Raw genomic sequence first — 19,230 nt, forward strand, 5'->3', positions numbered from 1 at the left:
CAATACTAGCGTGACTCACACCAACCAACCAATCACAGCACAATTACTTGCTGCATACGCACCCGCTTTTTGACCAATTTCAGCGCTGCCTTTTGTGACGTAAGTGTAATTCCTTCAACTGACCCTCCCTTTAAGAAATAATACGGCAATGTACTACGGAGTCTTTCTAAATAAATTCTTATTAGAAACAACACAAAACACTGCTACGTTGTCTGCTCCCCTAAATAAAGAGATAGTTTGCTCACTCAAAAAGATCCTTTTACAACCAGCAGAATAACGACCAGCGTCACTCTACTCTCAATCAAGTGAAAACACGTCTTGGTACTACTTTAGGTTTACTTTCTAAAGTTTTGGAAGAGGACTTTCACTATTACAATCAGCTTACTCACTTACTTCAGAATAGGTCCCTTAGATAATATTAACCACCTTTCATTGTTCAATATTACGACAACAGACAAAGTATTTCTCTAGTGTGTTACCTTACACACTCTTACTCTGTCCCTGAGGCTAAAACAACATCCCAGGATCTTAGGCAATTCCATACCTGTGCTTCCAGCCTACATAGAACAAGAAACTAACACTTCATGTTAGTAACCAAAACCATTAATTCAACCATTAATTTACCAAAATAATCAATACAAACCATCAGGCTGCAACCAAAACTGAGCCAGTGATTAGGGACTGATACATTCTCACTGACAAGGACCAATTTCATTACCCAACAAGTAAAATACCAAACTTACCAATTACCAATCTGTACCATTTACTCCGCTTTTAATCTGTGGCGATGCAATCTTTTTAAGTTGACAGGGTTTGGCAAACTAATACCTGATTCTAAATAATACTCATAAATCAAGAATAAAGAACTCTAATAAAGACAAACTCATTTGTATATTTATAATACTTTATCTAAAATAAGGTGAAAATGCTTGTCAATACCAAATATAGGACGAATCATAGGCCATCAAGTGAAACAATATTGGAGAAAATGACAAGAATTATATCTCAATGACAGTGCAATAAAGGAGTGGAAAGGCGAAGTGACAGAAGGTTCAGAGACAAAACACATTTGTAAATGATAATGCAAATTCAGATTACTGCCTATACTAACCAATAGGAAATAGGAAAACTACTCTCTGGCCATGACAGCAGTAAGGCCCTTCAAGAAGATTTGAAAAGGCAAAGACTAAGTCAGGAATTAGCAGACAGGAACAGGCAGCTCAAGAACAGGAGCCAGCAACTCGGGCCTCTCCTCACGCAAGTGGGAAAATGCACACACTCCCTCCCACCAGAAACGTCAATTATACCCTAAGACCCAAAGTCCAACCCACACTTGTGTTAAAACAGACAATTTCTCAACTTTTAATTGGTTAAGGAAGGGGGTGTACTGTCACACCACTCTCGTCATATCCATTAGCTCAGCTTCTTCATTGTTCATGTATTCATCATATCAACTTCCACCCCAGGAAATACAATTTCGAGTCACTGTCATAGTACACATTTCCTCCACCCCGTACATGTAACAACTTTTGTGCCTTGATAGTCCATTTGTGCCATTTCACCAAGGATGTGTTCTTTCTCCCGAAGTTTTAATTTGTTTTTTCATGTAAACTCTTGGCAGGCACACAGGAATCGAGAAGGACAAATGTCTTCCACCTTCCCCTTCTTTCTCAGAATAAAACTGCATTTTATTTCATACATTTACCCAAATGTTTCCTGCAGCGCAGAAAACCATTCTTCTGCAGAAAACAAACACAAGCATCATAAATCACTTATAATGCTTTCCATTACGCACCCACCCTGTGTTGCATCTATTCATGCGCTACCCAGGTTAATATTAATTTCCTAGCAAACATTAATATAATGCATCAAAGCAGCATTAGTCCTTTATTTTACATTAGTTAAAAAGCATTTGCCGCCTAGTTCAGTGCTTTAGTTCGCACTTGCGCAGTAGCATTTTCCCTCCTGTTAGGCCCTTTCCCGCATATGTTTTTCACTGCACGCAGTTAAGAAGTGTTACTGATGGGTTCAATTCGAGCAGGTTTCACTTTGCAAAAACCCTGCTCCATCACTACCATCAGACAAAAAAAATTTGATAGTTATTGTTGATTATTTTTAAAAATCGATTTTTTTAAAAATGTGTTACAGTAGCAAACACTTCGTCTCTAGTAAAGTTTTTAAGCAAAATCTTTGAAAATGATGGACCCCCTAGGAACTTGGTTACTGATAATGGTACTCAATGTATCTCTTCACACAAGAAAGAATTTGTACAGAAACATCAAATCCGTCTTTTGAAAGTAGCTTTATATTCACTGACCTCTACTGGTCGGGTAGAGAGAATGAATACGTTTTTGAAAGAAGGTATACAATCTGCTTTGGCAAGTAGGGTACCTGTTGAAGAAGTCCTGAAACAAAATGTCTGGGCATATGACCTCACCCCACATTCTACTATAGGCGTGTCTCCTTTTCTTTTATTAAGAAAGAGGAAACCAAAATCTGAAGTGTGTCCAGATTGGGTGATGGATACAATGCCCAAAGATAAAACTTGTCATTGTGGCATAGCCAGATTGGTAAAACAGCGTGGATAGTGCTCATACAAAGAACAAGCTGTATTATGACACCACTCGTGCGGTGAAATGTGTTGATTTCAAAGAAAATGACTGGGTTTTGGTTAAACAACCCACTAGAGTAAAAAAAAGGAGAGTCTGCGTTTTCTGAACCAGTTCAAATTGAGAAAACTTCCAAAAGGTCAGCTTTGCTGCAGAGCAAAGGTTGGTGGAGTAAAAGAGCCCTAATGACGACTGAACAAGCAGTTGAAATTTGTAAGCACAAATTTCAGAGATTTAAAAACTGGTTTAACTTGGATGACAATAATTCTTTCTTCTAACACTTATTCAGTTTCGGTTCAATATAATTCCTCTTCAAACACAGATGTAAGCATCGCTGAAGGTGTTTCTGCAAGTATGACAAATGAGAATGTTCCTACAAATATTGCAAGTGAAATGGTTAACTATCCATCTACTGAGCCTGGTGGTAATGCCCAGTTACAGTGTAGAAGCACTTGAAATGTTTCAATGCCTACTAGGTATAAGGATTTTTACATGCATTGATGTATTCTTTTGTTTTTCTTTTCTATATAAAGGGGAAGATGATGTAGCGTTATAGTTTATGATGCAGTCCTTTGTTAATGTCATTGACACAGGTGTTCAGTTGATAACAAGCTGTATCTTGATGTACCTTGTGCATCGTTTACATTCATGTGTGTAATTGTTTGAGGTTAGCTCATGCCCTGCATTCCTTCTCCATGGTATCCACAACCAAGCTTAGATGTGGTTTAGATTCCCTGGAGATCGGACCTGAGCAAGTGGGCTTCTGCATATGCCTATAAATAAACTTCTTACTTTTAACATATCCTGCTGATTCTTGGTGGTACTTAACTCTCAACATCTCCTCAATAGCATTTGGCTCAGTGCCACTACCCTCAGTGCCACTCCACTCAATGCCAATCCACTCAATTCCACTCCACTCAATGGCACTCCACTCTGTGACACTCCACCAGAGCTAGCTTTAGTGCTGTTGGTGCCCGGTGCGAAATTCATTTTTGGCGCACCCCCCTCTCCCCATGACCTCCTTCTTGGATTCCCTCACTACCTCCATAAGAAAATGCCCCTCATCTCTCGATAGCCCCTCTTTAACATACATTTCATTTGTTTTAAAGCACTGGTAAAGGCTGGCTTTACTAATAGGAATGTATACAGTCACGGCCGGCATGACTCGTTGGGGGTCACACGGGTTCGCAGTGGGAAGGCTGGGGGTGTTTATTTGAAAATAAATTAAAACTTCCCTTCCCGGGTCCAGCGACGTTGTGGCTCCTGGCCGGATCCCATTTTCTTGCTCTCCTGCTCAACAAGAAGCAGGCAGCTCTCTCCCCTCGCCTAAGTCAATCACAACGCTGCAAAAGCAGCGTTGTGATTGGTGGGGAAGGCGCCCAGCTGTTTACCTATCGGGAGGCCATTTTCTCTATGTAGGCCGCATGCAGCCTACATAGAGAAAAGTCAGAGTGTGCATGACTGGTTTGGTCGGTGCGAGGGGCCGACCAAACAGTCAGCGCCCACAGCATTGGGCATGCCACTCCTGTAAGACCCACCCACCCCCAACCAGGCATACCCTTCTACTTTCCCGGAGTGCGAGAAGCAGAAACATAAAATGGTATTTAAAATACCATTTCATGTTTCTGCTTCTCGCACTGAGAGAAAGTAGTGGGGCGAGGCTCCTCCGCCCTAATGGAGTTGCTGCCCCTGAATGTATATCTACCCTAACCCTTTTCAGGAACATTAGGAATAGATAATGAAAGAATGGGGAAAAAACATAACTTCCTAACCTATTTTATGCAGGTTGAATGCAGCTCTTGGATGACAGTTCGTAACAGTCACTGTTCTATATTAGGTTTGTATCTTATGAACTGCTGTAACAAAAGAATCTCAGTGACAAAAGCAGTAATCCACTCAGCTATCTACATAAAATACGGAACTGTGATCTACACAGTACGCGTTCTTTGCAGCAGGCAGATTACCCCTCTGTGCTACTTTATGGTGAGTCAAAAGTGCCACTAGACAAACTTTAATCTCTTTCTCTAGCAGAAACATTAATCAGAAGAGCTATATTGACATTTTTAATGCTGCCTGAAAACTGGATAAATTGTAAGTCAATGCTAAACACAGCACGCGCCCCCCCTTGTCAGCGCTCCCCCAAGACCTGCAGCGGCACCGGTCGCACTGCCTTAAAGCCGGCCTTGCACTCCACTCAATACTACTCCACTCACTACCACTCCACTCTGCTCAATACCATTCCACTCTCTGCCACTCCTCTAATAGCCACTCCACACCATTACACCAAAGCCAATAAAATGATCTTACAACAGCTAGCCCTATTGGCTTTACCAATGCTTGATCTTCAGGCAACCATGCCTTTCTCAAAGCACACAAGCGTGCTCTTTATACAATGGTTCGGCTGAAAGCTCTCTGGAGAACTCTGCCCGGCTTCAGCCTCACGTGACGTATGCATCATCACAACAAGGAACGAATCCCTGGGAAGCAGGGCAGCAGCGATCTGTTCTGAAGCAGTAGGCGTCCCTTCTTGACAGCAAGGGAGTTTAGTGACTGGCACGTGGCCAATCCCCGCCCTTTTTACGTGACGTCAGGGCTGTCACCACTGGCAGGCACCTGACCCGGTTTGCCCCGCCCCCTCTACGGGTCAATAGGCATCACACTCCATATGATTGGATGACAGTGTCAATCTGGGCGAGGTTTGTATCTGTGATCCATTTCCCTTCTGCTCTCAGTACGGGAGATAGTGTCAGTATATCGCTGGGATCGAATCGTACGACCTACCCGTATTAAAGTCGCGCCTTGTTACAGAACTGAGTGCCTGTAACGTAAATTATACCGAGATTCATCTACCGCAGTTAAATATGATGTCGCTTGAGTACCCGCTGGTCCAGCCCACTCAACAGGTAAGGGGGCGTGACCTTGGACCTAGGACTCATTCCCTGCCCGAGGGCGGGTGGCTTGAGAAGGGTTGGTGATGAACGTCCTAAATTCTAGATAAATTATACCATCCTCGGGTAAAAGATTATCACCCCTAATCGTCCCCTTTTCCCAGACCAGAGTGCGCGTGACTGGCTCTTTATTATTATTATTATTATTGAGTTTTGTACCGCGCACGGTTACCAAGAGGCATCCCAGCGCTTATAGAACCCCAGAGCAGACTACTAATAGAGAGCAGAGAAGCTACAGCTTCCGCTTGCGCACTTCAGGCTAAGGAACTTTCTTTTAGCCCCATTCTCCGACCGGAGTTCAGGAAGACCGATCTGTCACGAAGACTCTTCCTACTCACCAACCCTTCCCCCCGACATTATAAGACTTGTCCTGTAAACCACCCCTTTCTTTTCGATCCTGCTGAGTAACCTGGGTTTGGACGGCCATGCGTGTAGTCCTACTGTACGCGATCTGTCCAGTCATCCCCGCATCTGGAGGGCCCAAGCTTCTCATTACTTTGGATTTTACATGATAAATGAGTAGTATTTGTAATCGCTCTGAATATGTATTCCTTGCAGTTAATTTTACGTCATGTAATTGTTCAGTATTTGCTTTAAAGACATCCACTCATATGGTCGGAATCACAAGGAGTGTATGAATGTCGTATATCACGCAGCAGTATAATCTTAGACAATAGTTCATATGTACACTGGGTGCAGAATAGGGTATAACCAAAAATTCGATTGGTTTGATCTTTACATAGAGATCACCTAGAGATAAGAGCTCGGTGAGTTGTCGGCAGCGCTCTGTCCAGCTCTTTGCATTTGCCCAGGGGCCTATAAAGCAAGTTGTTCGTGCAAAACAGGTTGGATTTCATCATTCCCTTTATGTTTTGACCACTGAGACCTTGGCCCCAGGCTCCTGCAGAGATTTTCGACTTCTGTAATTCCCACTTCGCATTTTGTTAATCTGAGATAGAAGTAGACTCATGTCTAAAATGGGCCAACTTGAGTTCTGTTCGATCACTGGTGTGTTTAATTCACCCTTTGTGTTTTGTGTAGTAAGGTTTGCGGGTATTTTATTTCCTGAAGCTTTGCTATGCCCTCCAGTCATAACGTCGTGACTGTTACCTATTATTGATAATGATGCAGCATGGTATTATCTCCAAGTACCTGGATCTCATAGATAGATAGATTCAATACTGTGCAATGGCTGCCAACCTAAGTTTCATTAAAAATAATGTTAAATGTTGTAAGCGATATGAACTGGTATTCTTACATGTATTGTATTATAGCAATTGTATTGTGCTTACTAACAATACTTGTGGTGCTGAAGCTCTTATCAATGTGGATAGTGCCCTACACCATATGTATTTGTATAACGCAAGCCTAGCTAAAAAAAAAGCAGCGGAGACTGTAGTTGGGTATTGGATTCTTACTGCATTGTGATGTAGTGTTGTGCCTTCAACTGCTTCCTAAATTGGACCAGGGTTGAGGCAGTCCTGTGTGGGAGGAAGTGTGTTATCTTTTTCTCGAGCCTATGTAGAAAGTGTTTCCATATTGTGATACTTTATATGATTCCCATTATGACAATTCAAGTGAAGAGATCTGCCAAGATGCACTGTATTATCATCAGCCTATTTGCGTTTGTAGGATGTCAGTTTTTAGTAGTCAGTGTATGTGACAAGTTGGGACCAATAGTGTGGACTATGTTACAGTTCTGTGGTGACGAGCAGTTTGTGTCAGATCCCTTTGGTCTTGGCAGACCTCTCTGGTTAGTACTGAGTGATCAGTTAAGCGGGCTGGTATTGCCTTTATCTGTGCCATCCCGTTGCCAGAGAGGATCCAAATGTCCATTTGTGCATTCTATGCTTGTCCCGTTGATGATTAGGTATCAAGGAGTGAAATATATAATATATATATATATATATATATATATATATATATATATATATATATACATGAATTATATCAATTTAATACTGGTAAGACTGTCATAAAGAGTAGAGTTAGTATCTTCTGTGTTGTGGTTAGATTTAGGGTAGATATGTTTTATTATGTGTAAGAAGTGGAGGATATATTTAGAGACCTGGGGTCATATTACACAAGGTGCCCTGATTTGCCCGTCCCCGGGGCACTTAGGTATTACAGAAGAGTCTGCAGCCCCTTCTGTAATATCGATAGCATTGGTGCACACAAAGCGCAAGCGCTACCTTTTAGAGGGCGTTCTCTCATATGCATGGGGCGTGTCCTATGCAAATGAGGGAATTCCTTTGCCTCTGCGCCGTATTACGGGTGCAGAGGCAAACAAAGAAGCTCTCAGGAGGTGCACTGACAGTGCACCATCTAAAAGGTGGCGCTCTGTCAGTGCACCCCCTGATGGCAGCCCTCTGGAAGGGGTCAAGAGGGCCATGTGGATCCCCTAGATATTCCCTTGTAGGCAGGTGCAGTCACTCACTGCACCTGCCTGCAAGGGGATCTCTAATGCCCCTTCAAAGTCCAGACGGGTTGCCGTCTGCACTGTGAAAACACAGAGCGGCTTTAAAGTAGCTGCTCTGTTTTTCACTTGAATGGCAGGGCAGCACGAGTTAACGGCTGCCCTGGGTGCAGCACATTCATCATAATCCAGCGCATTTTCATTGTTTTGCCTGGGCGCATCTTTTAAGAGGTGCGCCCGGCGCAAACAGTGAAAACGTGCCTTTTGTGTAATATGACCCCTAGAGTCATTAGGCATGTTCTGGGTCTTAGGTGCAGAGTGGCAGCTGTACTTCTAGTACTGATTAGAAAGGCATGTCTTATGATTTGGATGGCCTAGTTATTACATTCTATCTGTATTTTGAGGTAATTACAAGATATATTGGATGGATTTCCCAAGTCTAGTTAGTATAGGTGCCTATGTTTTCTTGGCATAGTCTGCTGATTGGGATTGTGCCATAGTTATGGACTATGTTTATGTTGATAGAAGGGTTATGGTTCTGGGTTCTATCCCTGGGTTAGCGGTTGATGTAATTTTCTCAGGAACATCCACGTTTCACCTCTTTTCAGAACTTTAAAAGTTTCTGGATGCTGGGAAGCTATTTTGTTTCATCAAATTTTTTGTAATTGCCACAATGGTGAAAAACATCTTATAAGACCAGTCAATTGTTGCCTTTAGTCACAGGTTTAATCCCCATTGGTTCACTCAGCCTTCCATCCTTTTGAGGGCAAGAAAATGTTAGTCTTCAGTGGGTGTAAAACTGGCTCATGTTATTTGTAGAGTTGCAAATCTGGACATCTGTGAGAACACGTTCTGTATCCGGTGTGGCCAGAGAGGCCAAAGCGATGCCAGATGTTCAAGATAACCATTGACAAATGTAAGAGATTGCCATTTAGATGTTGTTTTATTTACATTTAATGATGTACTTTTTAAAAAGAACTGCACACAATTCTTTAAAAAAAAAAACACAACAGCAAATTAATTGTAACATCTACAGACCATGATTCATAGGTGTACAATTTATGAGTTGCATGTTAAAAATCATAGTACAAGTGCTAAAAAACAACAGTTCAGGTGACCCTGTGTTTGATGCTCCACAAAATAACAGATTTTTATAATGAGTTTAGCCATTCGTACAACTTTTAAAACCCCCTGGGTATATGAACAGTTCAGACTTAGTTAGGCAAACGTCCCCAAAACCAGTGTGTCACAAATACCATTCTTAGATGAGAAAGGGATACCCATATACCTTTTGCAGATATATCGGGGTTTAAAATTCTCCTAGTCATTGCACAAGAAAACCTTTTTAGGAAGAAATGCCAGGCTTATGTACAAATCTGTTATGAATCTGTCCTTTCCGGTATGTAAGTTGGACAACCATGTTCTTTCTCAGTACTATTGTGTTATTGTTGCCTTTGCAACTATTTAAGTCCGGATAATATGTGTATGTCACTGTGCTTAACCATCTGCAGTCATTCGCTCCACGCTCACGATTCATGTACACTTTGCCTTTTTTAAGTTAAAGCAGAATCTATTTTGTAATTTCATTAGAAGACCGGAGTCTACCATTAAACATTATTCTTTTAATGCTACTCCACGCAGCACTTGAAGGAACTTTACATCATTAAAAAAAACTTTCTACAACAGAACATCCATAACATATAAGTACATGCACAATAGAACCTGCTTCTTTTAAATGCTGCTCCTTGCTGATAAGCAGGGCCGGCTTTAGCGCAGTGCGAATGGTGTGGCCGCACTGAGGTCTAACCTGGGGAAGGGTGCTGACCTCTGGGGTGGAGGGAATGCTGTGTTTAGCAGTAGTTCAATTTAAAATCTCCTGCTGCACAGTTCCTAGTCTGTTCAACTTTCAGACAGCAATAAAAATGTCAATCTAACGCTTGTGGTTAATGTTCCTGCTAGAGAGAGCAATCAGAGTTTTGTCTAGTAGTACTCTTGACTCTCCATAAAGTAGCGCAGATGGTTAATATGTCTGCTCTAAATAACGTATACCGTGCAGATCACAGATCCTTATTTTATGTGGAGAGCTGAGTGGATTACTGCTTTAGTCACTGTGATCCTTTTGTTACTACAGTTTCTAAGATACACCCATAAAATAGAATAATGACCGTTAAGAACTGTCATCAAAGAGCAGCATGCAAGCTGCATTAAATAGGTTAGGACGTTATGGTTTTTCCCCTCAGAATTGTAATATCTATTTATAATCTTGCTAAAAGGGGTTCGTTTGTATAGATATTAATTTTTATTAATAAAGTCGGCCTTTACCAGTGCTTTAAAACAAATTAAATGTATGTGAGAGGAGGGCTATGAAGGAAAGAGGGGCACATTTGCCCCGTAGCAGTGAGGAAATCCGAGGAGGAGGTCAGGGGAGGGGGGGGGGGGTGGGGGGGGGGAGGCGCCAAAAATTATATTGCACCGGGTGCCACCAGCGCTAGAGCCTGCCCTGCTGATAAGTACCTTTCTATTACTAATAATAACTGTTTCCAATTTATGGAAACACTTTTTTTTTTTAATATAATGTGATCGAAATCTTTCATTTAGTTTACACGTTCCACTCAAGTGCATCTCTTCAATGTGGTTGTTTATGAGCTTAACTTTTAGCATGCGACGCCTGTAGCTAGTTATCTCAGAAGTGTGGCATACCTCTCGGAGCGGCTTTGCCCCCCCTTGACATACAAACCCTTATAGGGCTTATTTTAACTCTGCATCTCTCCGTATTATATTAACATGTCAGATCAGGAGAGAGAGAGCCCTGAGATTTCGCAGGGGAAGATTAATGAAGTGCTGATTAAGAAACTGCTACAGCATGAAATGTGTCCTTGGGTACGCAAAACCCTGGATCAGGTTATGGTTAAGAAGATACCTAAATGGTCAGATAATGATAATGACTATTGGTCCATTTTGGAGGGAGACTCCAATTACAGGGACAAAGGCAGTAAGAAAAGGAGGAAATCTAAGCACCTTGAGAAAGGATCCATACCCCTTAAGACAATGGGAGTTCCAAACACCTCTAAAAAGAAGGGAGGTCCAAGCACATCAAAAAGAATGGGCGGTCTAAGCACCTCAAAAGCGATCGTTGTCCTATGCGGCACAAACTTGAGAGGTGTCCGATGCCGCACAATGGAATCAAGTGCCCTTAGTGGCTCCCAAGATACTGATTTGGGAGAAGAGGAACACCAGAGCGAAGTTCCCTCGGATGAGTATGTGTTAGATCTTAACCAGGGGGACCTTGATGGAGACAATCTCTTTTTGAAGGATGAAACCCCTCCTACCCCCAAGGGTATAGTAAAAGATCCTTTAGGAGAGGAAACCTTTTTGCCACACAATATTAAGCACCCCAGGGGCGCCTAGTGGAGGCGCCTGGACCATGTGGGCAAGTTCATTAAATGATGGATCAGGAACCCTCTCGAAAAGGAAGCCTGGAACATCCTAAAGACGGCTTTACCCCAAACCTAGATCCAGAGCTTATCACCTTCCTCTCTAAGTTGGGTAGGTACCCTAGGAAGGTGCTTGAGAGATCTCTTAAATCATGCCAGGACTGCCTCCTTGACATGGTCTGACCCCTGGCAAGGATTATTTTCATGGCTGAAGAGGCTCAGGTCAACAAACTCCCATTGGATATAGACCTCCTCGGGATGGAGCCAAAGGACCATTGTTCTTCTGGGAAATGCAAACGTTGGTCTCAGTGCTCATGAAGATAAATTCCAAACTTGGAGATCTAGCTGAGAGAGAAGCCTCCGAGAACCCCAAGGGTCTTCTCTTTGACGAAGAAATGATCACAACTCTAGACAAGTATGTAGCAACCTTTGCTGGCCTCGAGAAGGCCCAATCCAATATGCGCAGAGTTTTCTGCCCAGGTGTTTTAGGACTGGCCGGAAGAAGAGGACTTTCTGCCGGCCGGGGCTCCCAGAGGTCCCACTTTTCAAACCATAGACAAAGAGGCTTTGCTTTGGTAGAGGCTATCAAGCTGGAGCAACCCCAACCTACTACCCCCAGAGGGGATGCTTCCATCGCACAAGAGGGAACATGTCATGCGGATAAGTCTCAGCCGTGTCCCAGGGTGAATACAAAGATGTCTCCTTCTTCTTTCCTGGGAAGAGTGGGAGGTGGCCACAGACTTTTTACTCAGGCCTGGGAAACAATTACGCAGGATCCTTGGGTCTTAGCAACTGTCCAAGGATTCAGAATATATCTTTGAAGAAATTCTTTCAAGCTGTTCCCCTAAAAGAGCTAAGTTTGACCACAGTCCAGCAGGAAGTGGTAGAAGAGGGAGTAAATGTATGTTTCAGAAGGACCCCATAGTTTAAGTCCCTTTAGAGCGCTAAGTTTCTCTTCCTTGTGAAAAAGAAAGACAAGGGGTGGAGGATGCACTGGACATTGGTGGATTATGGTCACACACAGAGAGGTCGCATCACATAAATTATTTGGAGCTGACAGCAGGTCTTTTTGCTCTTATGAGTTTCAAACATTGCTTGCAGGACAGAGCGGTTTTGTTAAAGATGCACAATGTTTTATTGGTAGCATATATAAATCGCGTAGGAGGGACAAGATCCTCAGACCTGTCAGACTTAGCCAAGAAACTTTGGCTATTTTGCTTGGAGCACAAGATCAGTTTGAAAGCAGATAATGTGCCTGGGAACGCAAATGTGTCTGCAGATTGGAATTCAAGGTTTTTACGGGATTTCAGCGACTGGAAATTGAGCAGGGTCTGTTTAAAGAAAGTGCCTCAGATTTGGGGCCCATTGGAGTTAGATCTCTTTGCAGGAGGCTGATATTTCAACTGAAGAGGTATTTCAGTTGGATGCCAGACCCGGGTGCTCTAGCCGTAAACGTCTTCCTTCAAGCTTTGAAGGGTAGCAACGCCTATGCATTCCCACCCTTTACAGTGATACAGAGGGTTCTTCAGAAGGTGAGAGAGGAGAGATGCTCACATGTTCTAATAACTCCATTTTGGGTATCACAGACATGGTTTCCAGTGACCTTAGAGCTAGTTTGCGACATTCCCTTTTTTCTTCCTGCCATGGAGGGTCTGTTGAAAGACACCGATGGAGAAGAACACCCTTTGGTTCTGACAGGGATTTTGAGCCTTCTTGCATGGAGAATTTCATGAGATGAGTGGGCGTGGTTCTTGATAGCATTTTTGTGAATGAAAAAGTAACCAAGTTCTAGACAAAAAAATCAAGGCCCTCATTACAAATTGGACACATGGTAAATACCATTGCCCCAGGGTGATTTACCATATGTGGTCAGTATCTCCTATTCTGAGTTTTCAAATTGAAAATGCGGCATAACTTGTAGAATTGGTTTTTAACACTGAATTCTGTATGTTTCGACTTTTGTTTAGGCGTTCCACTCCCACACATTTGCAGCCTTCCTGATAAATTTTGTCAGCATTGACTTTCTTGATTCTATGGCCCTCAGTATAAGTGGCCCAGTAATTGTTATGATATTTATCACAACTGATAAAATTCTACTCCACCAAGTTGAAATGTATTAGGTGCAATAAATATCATGAGTTTTGAGATTCTGGGGAATAACGTGGTTATTGGTGCTTATTGCACCAAACTCTGCATGTTCCGGTAAATGGTGGGCATTTGCCCCCCAAAAATATCGACACGCTTGACCTCACAAGAGTTATAATTGCGATACGCGCGGAAAGAGGAGTTATCGCACATATTGCAATTAGCCGAGCTGCTCCTAATGAGGGCCTAGGATCATCTCACAACCCGTAATTTGGATCCCTGTGGAAACCCATGTGTGTACAGGGCTCGGAATGTAGCCTTTATCTTGTAATGAGGGCCAGTGTTTATTGGTTGTGTCTTGAAGGTAGGCGAGCCACTGAAACCTGGTTCTGGTTCAGCCTGAGGTCCTTTTGGAACCTCGAGCCCAAAACAAACCAAGCATTTATGTGGCTATTCCAAGGATGTGGCATTGCACCAGAGATGCAGAATGTTGAACTCGGGAATCAGGTTAGAGTCTCAACATCCTCTGATTCTGGGCAAATCACTTAATCTCCCTATGCCTGTAAAATATGAATGTGACCTTGTGTAATGTAACTGGTGCTCATCTAAAGCGCTCCAATACATTTTAGTTGGGTACAGGCGCGCAACACCCATTGGACTGAAAGGGATTCAGCCCCCCCCCCCCCGTGTGTGGCAGCCCGGGATGAGACAGTTTCCCGGGCACACACACAGCCACACCCGAGCACTTCACAGGTCGGGTTCGTGCTATATAAAAACTTCAGCAAATGCACAAAGAGGGAAAAACAAAGTGTTTACATAAAAAAGGATGGCCAAATAGACACCCATGTAGTGTCTGATTTGTAAAAACAGAAAGCCTGGATAAATCGCGGCTTCCCCGCTTAAATTATGCGATATTAGGCAAATATTTCTATTTCCCCAAAACTACTTTTTCTTCAGTATCGCATATTAAAGCACTTTCAACTATGTGAGTTCAGAATACCAGTTGTACAAGAACCTATTGCGTTTGATTTAATAAAATATATTATTGTTCTATAATGGTCTCGGCCGCATACAGAGTTTACATGACAACTGTTTTGCCTCTTAGGGCCATATGTATGAAAATGGAGTTTTGCGATTCTCAAATTGCGATTTTCAGCAAATCGCAATTTGAGAATTTGCAAAGTGCAATGTATGTGGGATTTGCTAATAATTTTGCAAATCCCACATATTCCTTATTTGCGAATCGCAATGAGATTCGCAAATAAGAAATACCTTCCCATTCATTCCTATGGGCTAGTAGGCCCATAGGAATGAATGGGAAGGCATTCTCAATTTGCGATTAGCAATTAGAGAACCGCAAATTGAGAATGCATTTTCAAGGTTGCCAGGGTGTCTAAAGACACTCTGTTGCACCCCTGAAATGTGCATGTGTGCACATGTGGCACACATAGGAATGGAATGGAAAAGCATTTATAAAGCGCATGGCTACCTGGAGGCATCCCAGCGCAAGTACCAACATCAGGCGGGGAACAGAAACTAGGGAAAGAGAAAGGTTCTCATGAGTTTCCGAAAAGACATATGATCATGAGTGGAGCGTAAATAGAGGGGAAGGGCATTCCAGAGCTTAGAAGCATTGTAGGAAAAAAGCCTACCACCACTTCTGGATCTCTTAATCCTGGGAACCTCAGTAAGGTAGAGATCATCTGACCTGAATTTACGTTTGGCTTTGTATGGACGAATCATGGTGGAGATTGAAGAGGGGCCAAGTCCCTGTCTTATTTTATGCACTAAGCATAGGGACTTAAATTTAATTCGTTCCTGAACCGGCAGCCAAGGGAGCGGAGGGCCGGTTCTGCTGAGAGTCTATTGTGGACCCCCAATAGAAGCCTCGCTGCACTGTTCTGAACAGATTGAAGTTTCTTAATGGCTGAGAGGGGGGTGCCCAAGTACAGGGCGTTCCCATAGTCTAATCTCGAGAGAACTAATGACTGGATCATTGCTTTCTTAGCTAAGGAAGAGAGAAGGGGTAGGACCTTACGGGCCATTCTAAGTAGGCCATAGCAGAGGGCTGCTGTTTTCCTAGCTTGCGTTCTGAGGCTAAGGTCCTGGTCCAGCCATACCCCCAAGCTCTTAAACTCCGTTTTAGGAGTAGGGGTTGGCTCCATACATGTAGGCCATAGCTGGTTGGGATTATAGTGAAGGGAGTTACCCAGGATCATGATCTCAGTTTTACCTCCGTTGAGTCTAAGTTGGGAATCATCCATCCAATTTGAAATATCATTCAGGCAAGAGTGGATGGTATGCAATTCTTGATTGGTTTGACTAAGTCCAACCACTAGCTGGGTATCATCAGCATAAGTGATAATTCTGACTCCATAGGGTTCTATTTTGGCAGCCAAAGGGGACATATACACATTAAATAATGTAGGGCTAAGAGAGGAACCCTGAGGAACTCCGTTTGGCAAATGTGTAGATTTGGAGACAGTGTTGTCATTGAAGACCTGAAAAGTTCTATCCTCTGCCTAAGGGCAAGTATGTGCGCCACATGGCACTTTAAAAAATGCAAAATAGTGCATTTTTAAGTGAAATCGCAATTTAACTCCAACTTGAAGTTGGTGGTAGTTTGCGATCCCTTCAGGCCAAATCGTACTTTCTTTTGTGCTTTATTTAAGGAATCGCAATTTGCGATTCCTTAAATGCAATTGCAAAATAAGGAATTGCAAAATTTGAGATTCCTTATCTTGCGAGGGGGTTTTAGTGTGCTACATTGCACACTGCTAATTTGCGATCGCAAAAGCTGAAATTCTGCGAATTTCAGCGCTTGCGATCGCAAATTGGCTTCATACATATGGCTTAGTTCTCTAATGGTTCATGTTTAAAAACTATCACTTTTAATAAGTACTTCTCCGTCCAGTGCTATATCGTGACGTATTAATGTCAAAGCTTCCACATGTTAAATAAATACGCTTGTTTGAAGACACTTTCTCGTATTTTACGTGTTATTTTGATGTATGATTTACATAGCAAACATTTTCAGGGCTTGGCTCGTGACCCTTGGTTCGACTCGGCTCTCCTTGTTAATTTGTTGGCTCCTCTACGTCTAGTTGTATCCCAGCATGTAGTCGTTTTTTAAGTGAAGCCTTGGTCTTGCTGCAGCAGGACCGGCAGCCTTGCAAGGAATTGCATCCCCATTGCGTGAGAAGGCCTGTCACGCCCCCTCCTTCCTGGCACCCGTAGCAGCTTGCGCAATGTTTCCTGGGCAGCGAGCCAGGCAGGCAGCCAGGCTCCTGCTTCCTGTCAAGAGCGCTCCAACATACGAATGTAAACACTTACAAAACGCGTGGAGGTCAGAATGCAAGGTCATTGTTAGAAACATGGCTCACTTCATATGAGCCTTTTAGCATGTCGCGAGCTGACATGAAATGAGCATGTTTGACTGAGACTGTCGAACAAAAATGTTTAAAAAAACTTCTTTGGGATTTCTGAAAACTGTGTAACACCTACGTATAGTGTGTTGATAATGCAGCATCCTCAATCAACACTTAATTAATCACAGCATCGTCAGGTTGAGGATGTAAATAAAGGACACTTCGTTCTTTTTTTTTTATGTCCCCAGAAAATATGGAAACTGCATCGAATACAATTGCATTTTAGCAGATTGTTCAGAAGACCATATTTCCGAGGGCAAATAAACAGCCCGGATTAATTATACAAGGATAACGAGACAGTCGTCAACGTTATTCCCCATGACATGAAAACCATAACGATTTGAAACAAATGGACCTTCTCTAGGAAAACAAAGTGTATGATATCTGTGGACTCTTCAGAATCTCTGCAGTGAGAAGGGGTCCCTTGCTGGACTGCATAAGCCCAAGAAGCGGAACTGGATGTGTTCCAAGCTTTAGAGGAATACACCGTGTTCCCTAATGAACGGTTTTGTCATCAGCTCTCGGGTTGACATCTTCAACCTCGGGCCTAGTGACCTTTGACGTAGTTAACAGACACAATAGAGCTTCAGTTAACTGACGGGCAGGTGTGGTTGCCCTTTGCACGGAGGAAGTCTCGTGTTTGTAGTCTCCTATTGGCAGTTAGTAAACAAGCAGGAGAGGATTGTGGATGTTTAGTTTGCACATAGGTTAGCCCATATATTTACAATTTGTAGGCTTCCTTCCTTTTTACTTGTTCAGCTGCTAGGTAAGGAATAGCGTGTGACCAACATATTTTCAGAAAAGCAACTTCCAAATAAGATCAATCTTTAAATAAAGTGCAACATTTGGAAAATACAAATACATTGTCTCCTTGCCATAGAGTTTACATTTTCGTGAATTGGAAGGGTGAGAATATAGCCGCATTTGAAGGAATTCTTTAATAAATCACTGGTTAAAAATCTGACGTGTTTATGATTACGATTTGAAAAGAAGGGTTTTCAAAATCTCTTCATGTCAACTGGTCCCCCAGAGTATTTCCTTGGAGCCTGCCCACTGCGCTGACGAATGCCAGGGATGCCTAGTTTTGAGTCCACCTCATGCCACTTTCTTCCAGCAACCCCACACTTTCTCTTTATCTCCCTCTTGCAGGTTCTGGTTGATCACTGCTTTGACCCTTTTTTTTACTGTTTTCTTACCTTCCTCTTCTTCCTCCTTTCTCCATTTTCTGCCTTTCTTTACCTTCCTCTGTGTAAAATAGCTGGTGATGAAAATTACGTCTGAAGCTGAGCAGCTGGAATGTTGAGATGCCCTTACTGTCAGTGGCTGGTAGTATCTTTCTCTAGGGGCACAGTCTTTAGTGAGGACGATCTGTCCGAGCTCCAAACTGCACACGTTATTTTGTGGAAAATGACTTAATGTTTTGGAAGGTACAATCGGTAAGAGCAGGTTATGGGACTAAATAACCCTTCAGCAGACATTAAAGAGTCACCAGGAGTCTTTATTTACATTAATAAGTAGACACTTGAGCAAATCCTAGCATGGAGTTAATACGCACTATTAGTTTAAGCACACCGTAGCATTAATCTGCAAATACCAACACAGCAATGGTTGTGCAATATACACCACGCGCCCTATTGAAGCATTCTGATTTTGGCAATTGGTGTTTTTATGTAATGTTCGCACTACCTGTGTGCTGTGGTTATTTTTATCCTAACCTGACCCAGATTCTTTACTCTGATTAGTATTTCTTAAAAGAGAAAATTAATATTTGATACTATTAGGATTCTGTGCCTGCATGTTCCCATGAGTGTGAGGCAATTTCTTTATAAACTCCCAAACACTTTATTTCATGAACTATTATAGATATCGGAAAGTTTTTGTCATAAATCCTTTTCCGTTTGCTTTGTGGTTAACCATATTAGATCGGTTGCTATCTCTTGCCATTTCAGGGAATCTTGGCCAGAGCTGGACTTTGGGGAATCTTTTCAATACCGATCCCTTGTTCCACTGAAACTGTGTTTGGTGCCGTTCTCCCCACAGATTTTTTTTTAATTCGTTAAAACAATCCATTTTACAGCATCATTTCAGAATTATATATGGTAAAAATATGCTATATATGATGAAAGTTCCCAAGAGCAAGGTATGAAATACTCAAATTCTTCCTGTGTAACATTCCTCTATATCAGCAACCAATACATATGCTGAAGAGTAAATAAATGGTGTGCTTCTCTTCCAGGACATCTTTCAAGGCAAGCAGCTCTCTGCTACCAATCTTGGGCCCTGTGACTTACTCTATGAGCATGGATAAGG

At 42.5% G+C, this 19,230-nt stretch overlaps 1 protein-coding gene across 2 annotated transcripts in view; it reads left to right on the forward strand.

Annotated features, from left to right (window-relative positions):
* The first annotated feature begins 5,284 nt into the window (after positions 1-5,284).
* The window catches only part of NFE2L2 (NFE2 like bZIP transcription factor 2), a 145,425-nt gene continuing 131,479 nt past the window's right edge, over positions 5,285-19,230 (forward strand). Inside the window, exon 1 of one of the 2 annotated variants that reach the window (XM_085645225.1) lies at positions 5,285-5,512. In XM_085645225.1, coding sequence (XP_085501351.1) covers positions 5,471-5,512 — 42 coding nt within the window. In that variant the 5' untranslated portion in view covers positions 5,285-5,470. The remainder of the gene's footprint in view (positions 5,513-19,230) is intronic. The other variant, XM_085645223.1, reaches the window with a different exon arrangement.

This window comes from Triturus cristatus, chromosome 3_1 (assembly GCF_964204655.1).
Source record: "Triturus cristatus chromosome 3_1, aTriCri1.1, whole genome shotgun sequence".
NCBI lineage: Eukaryota > Metazoa > Chordata > Amphibia > Caudata > Salamandridae > Triturus > Triturus cristatus.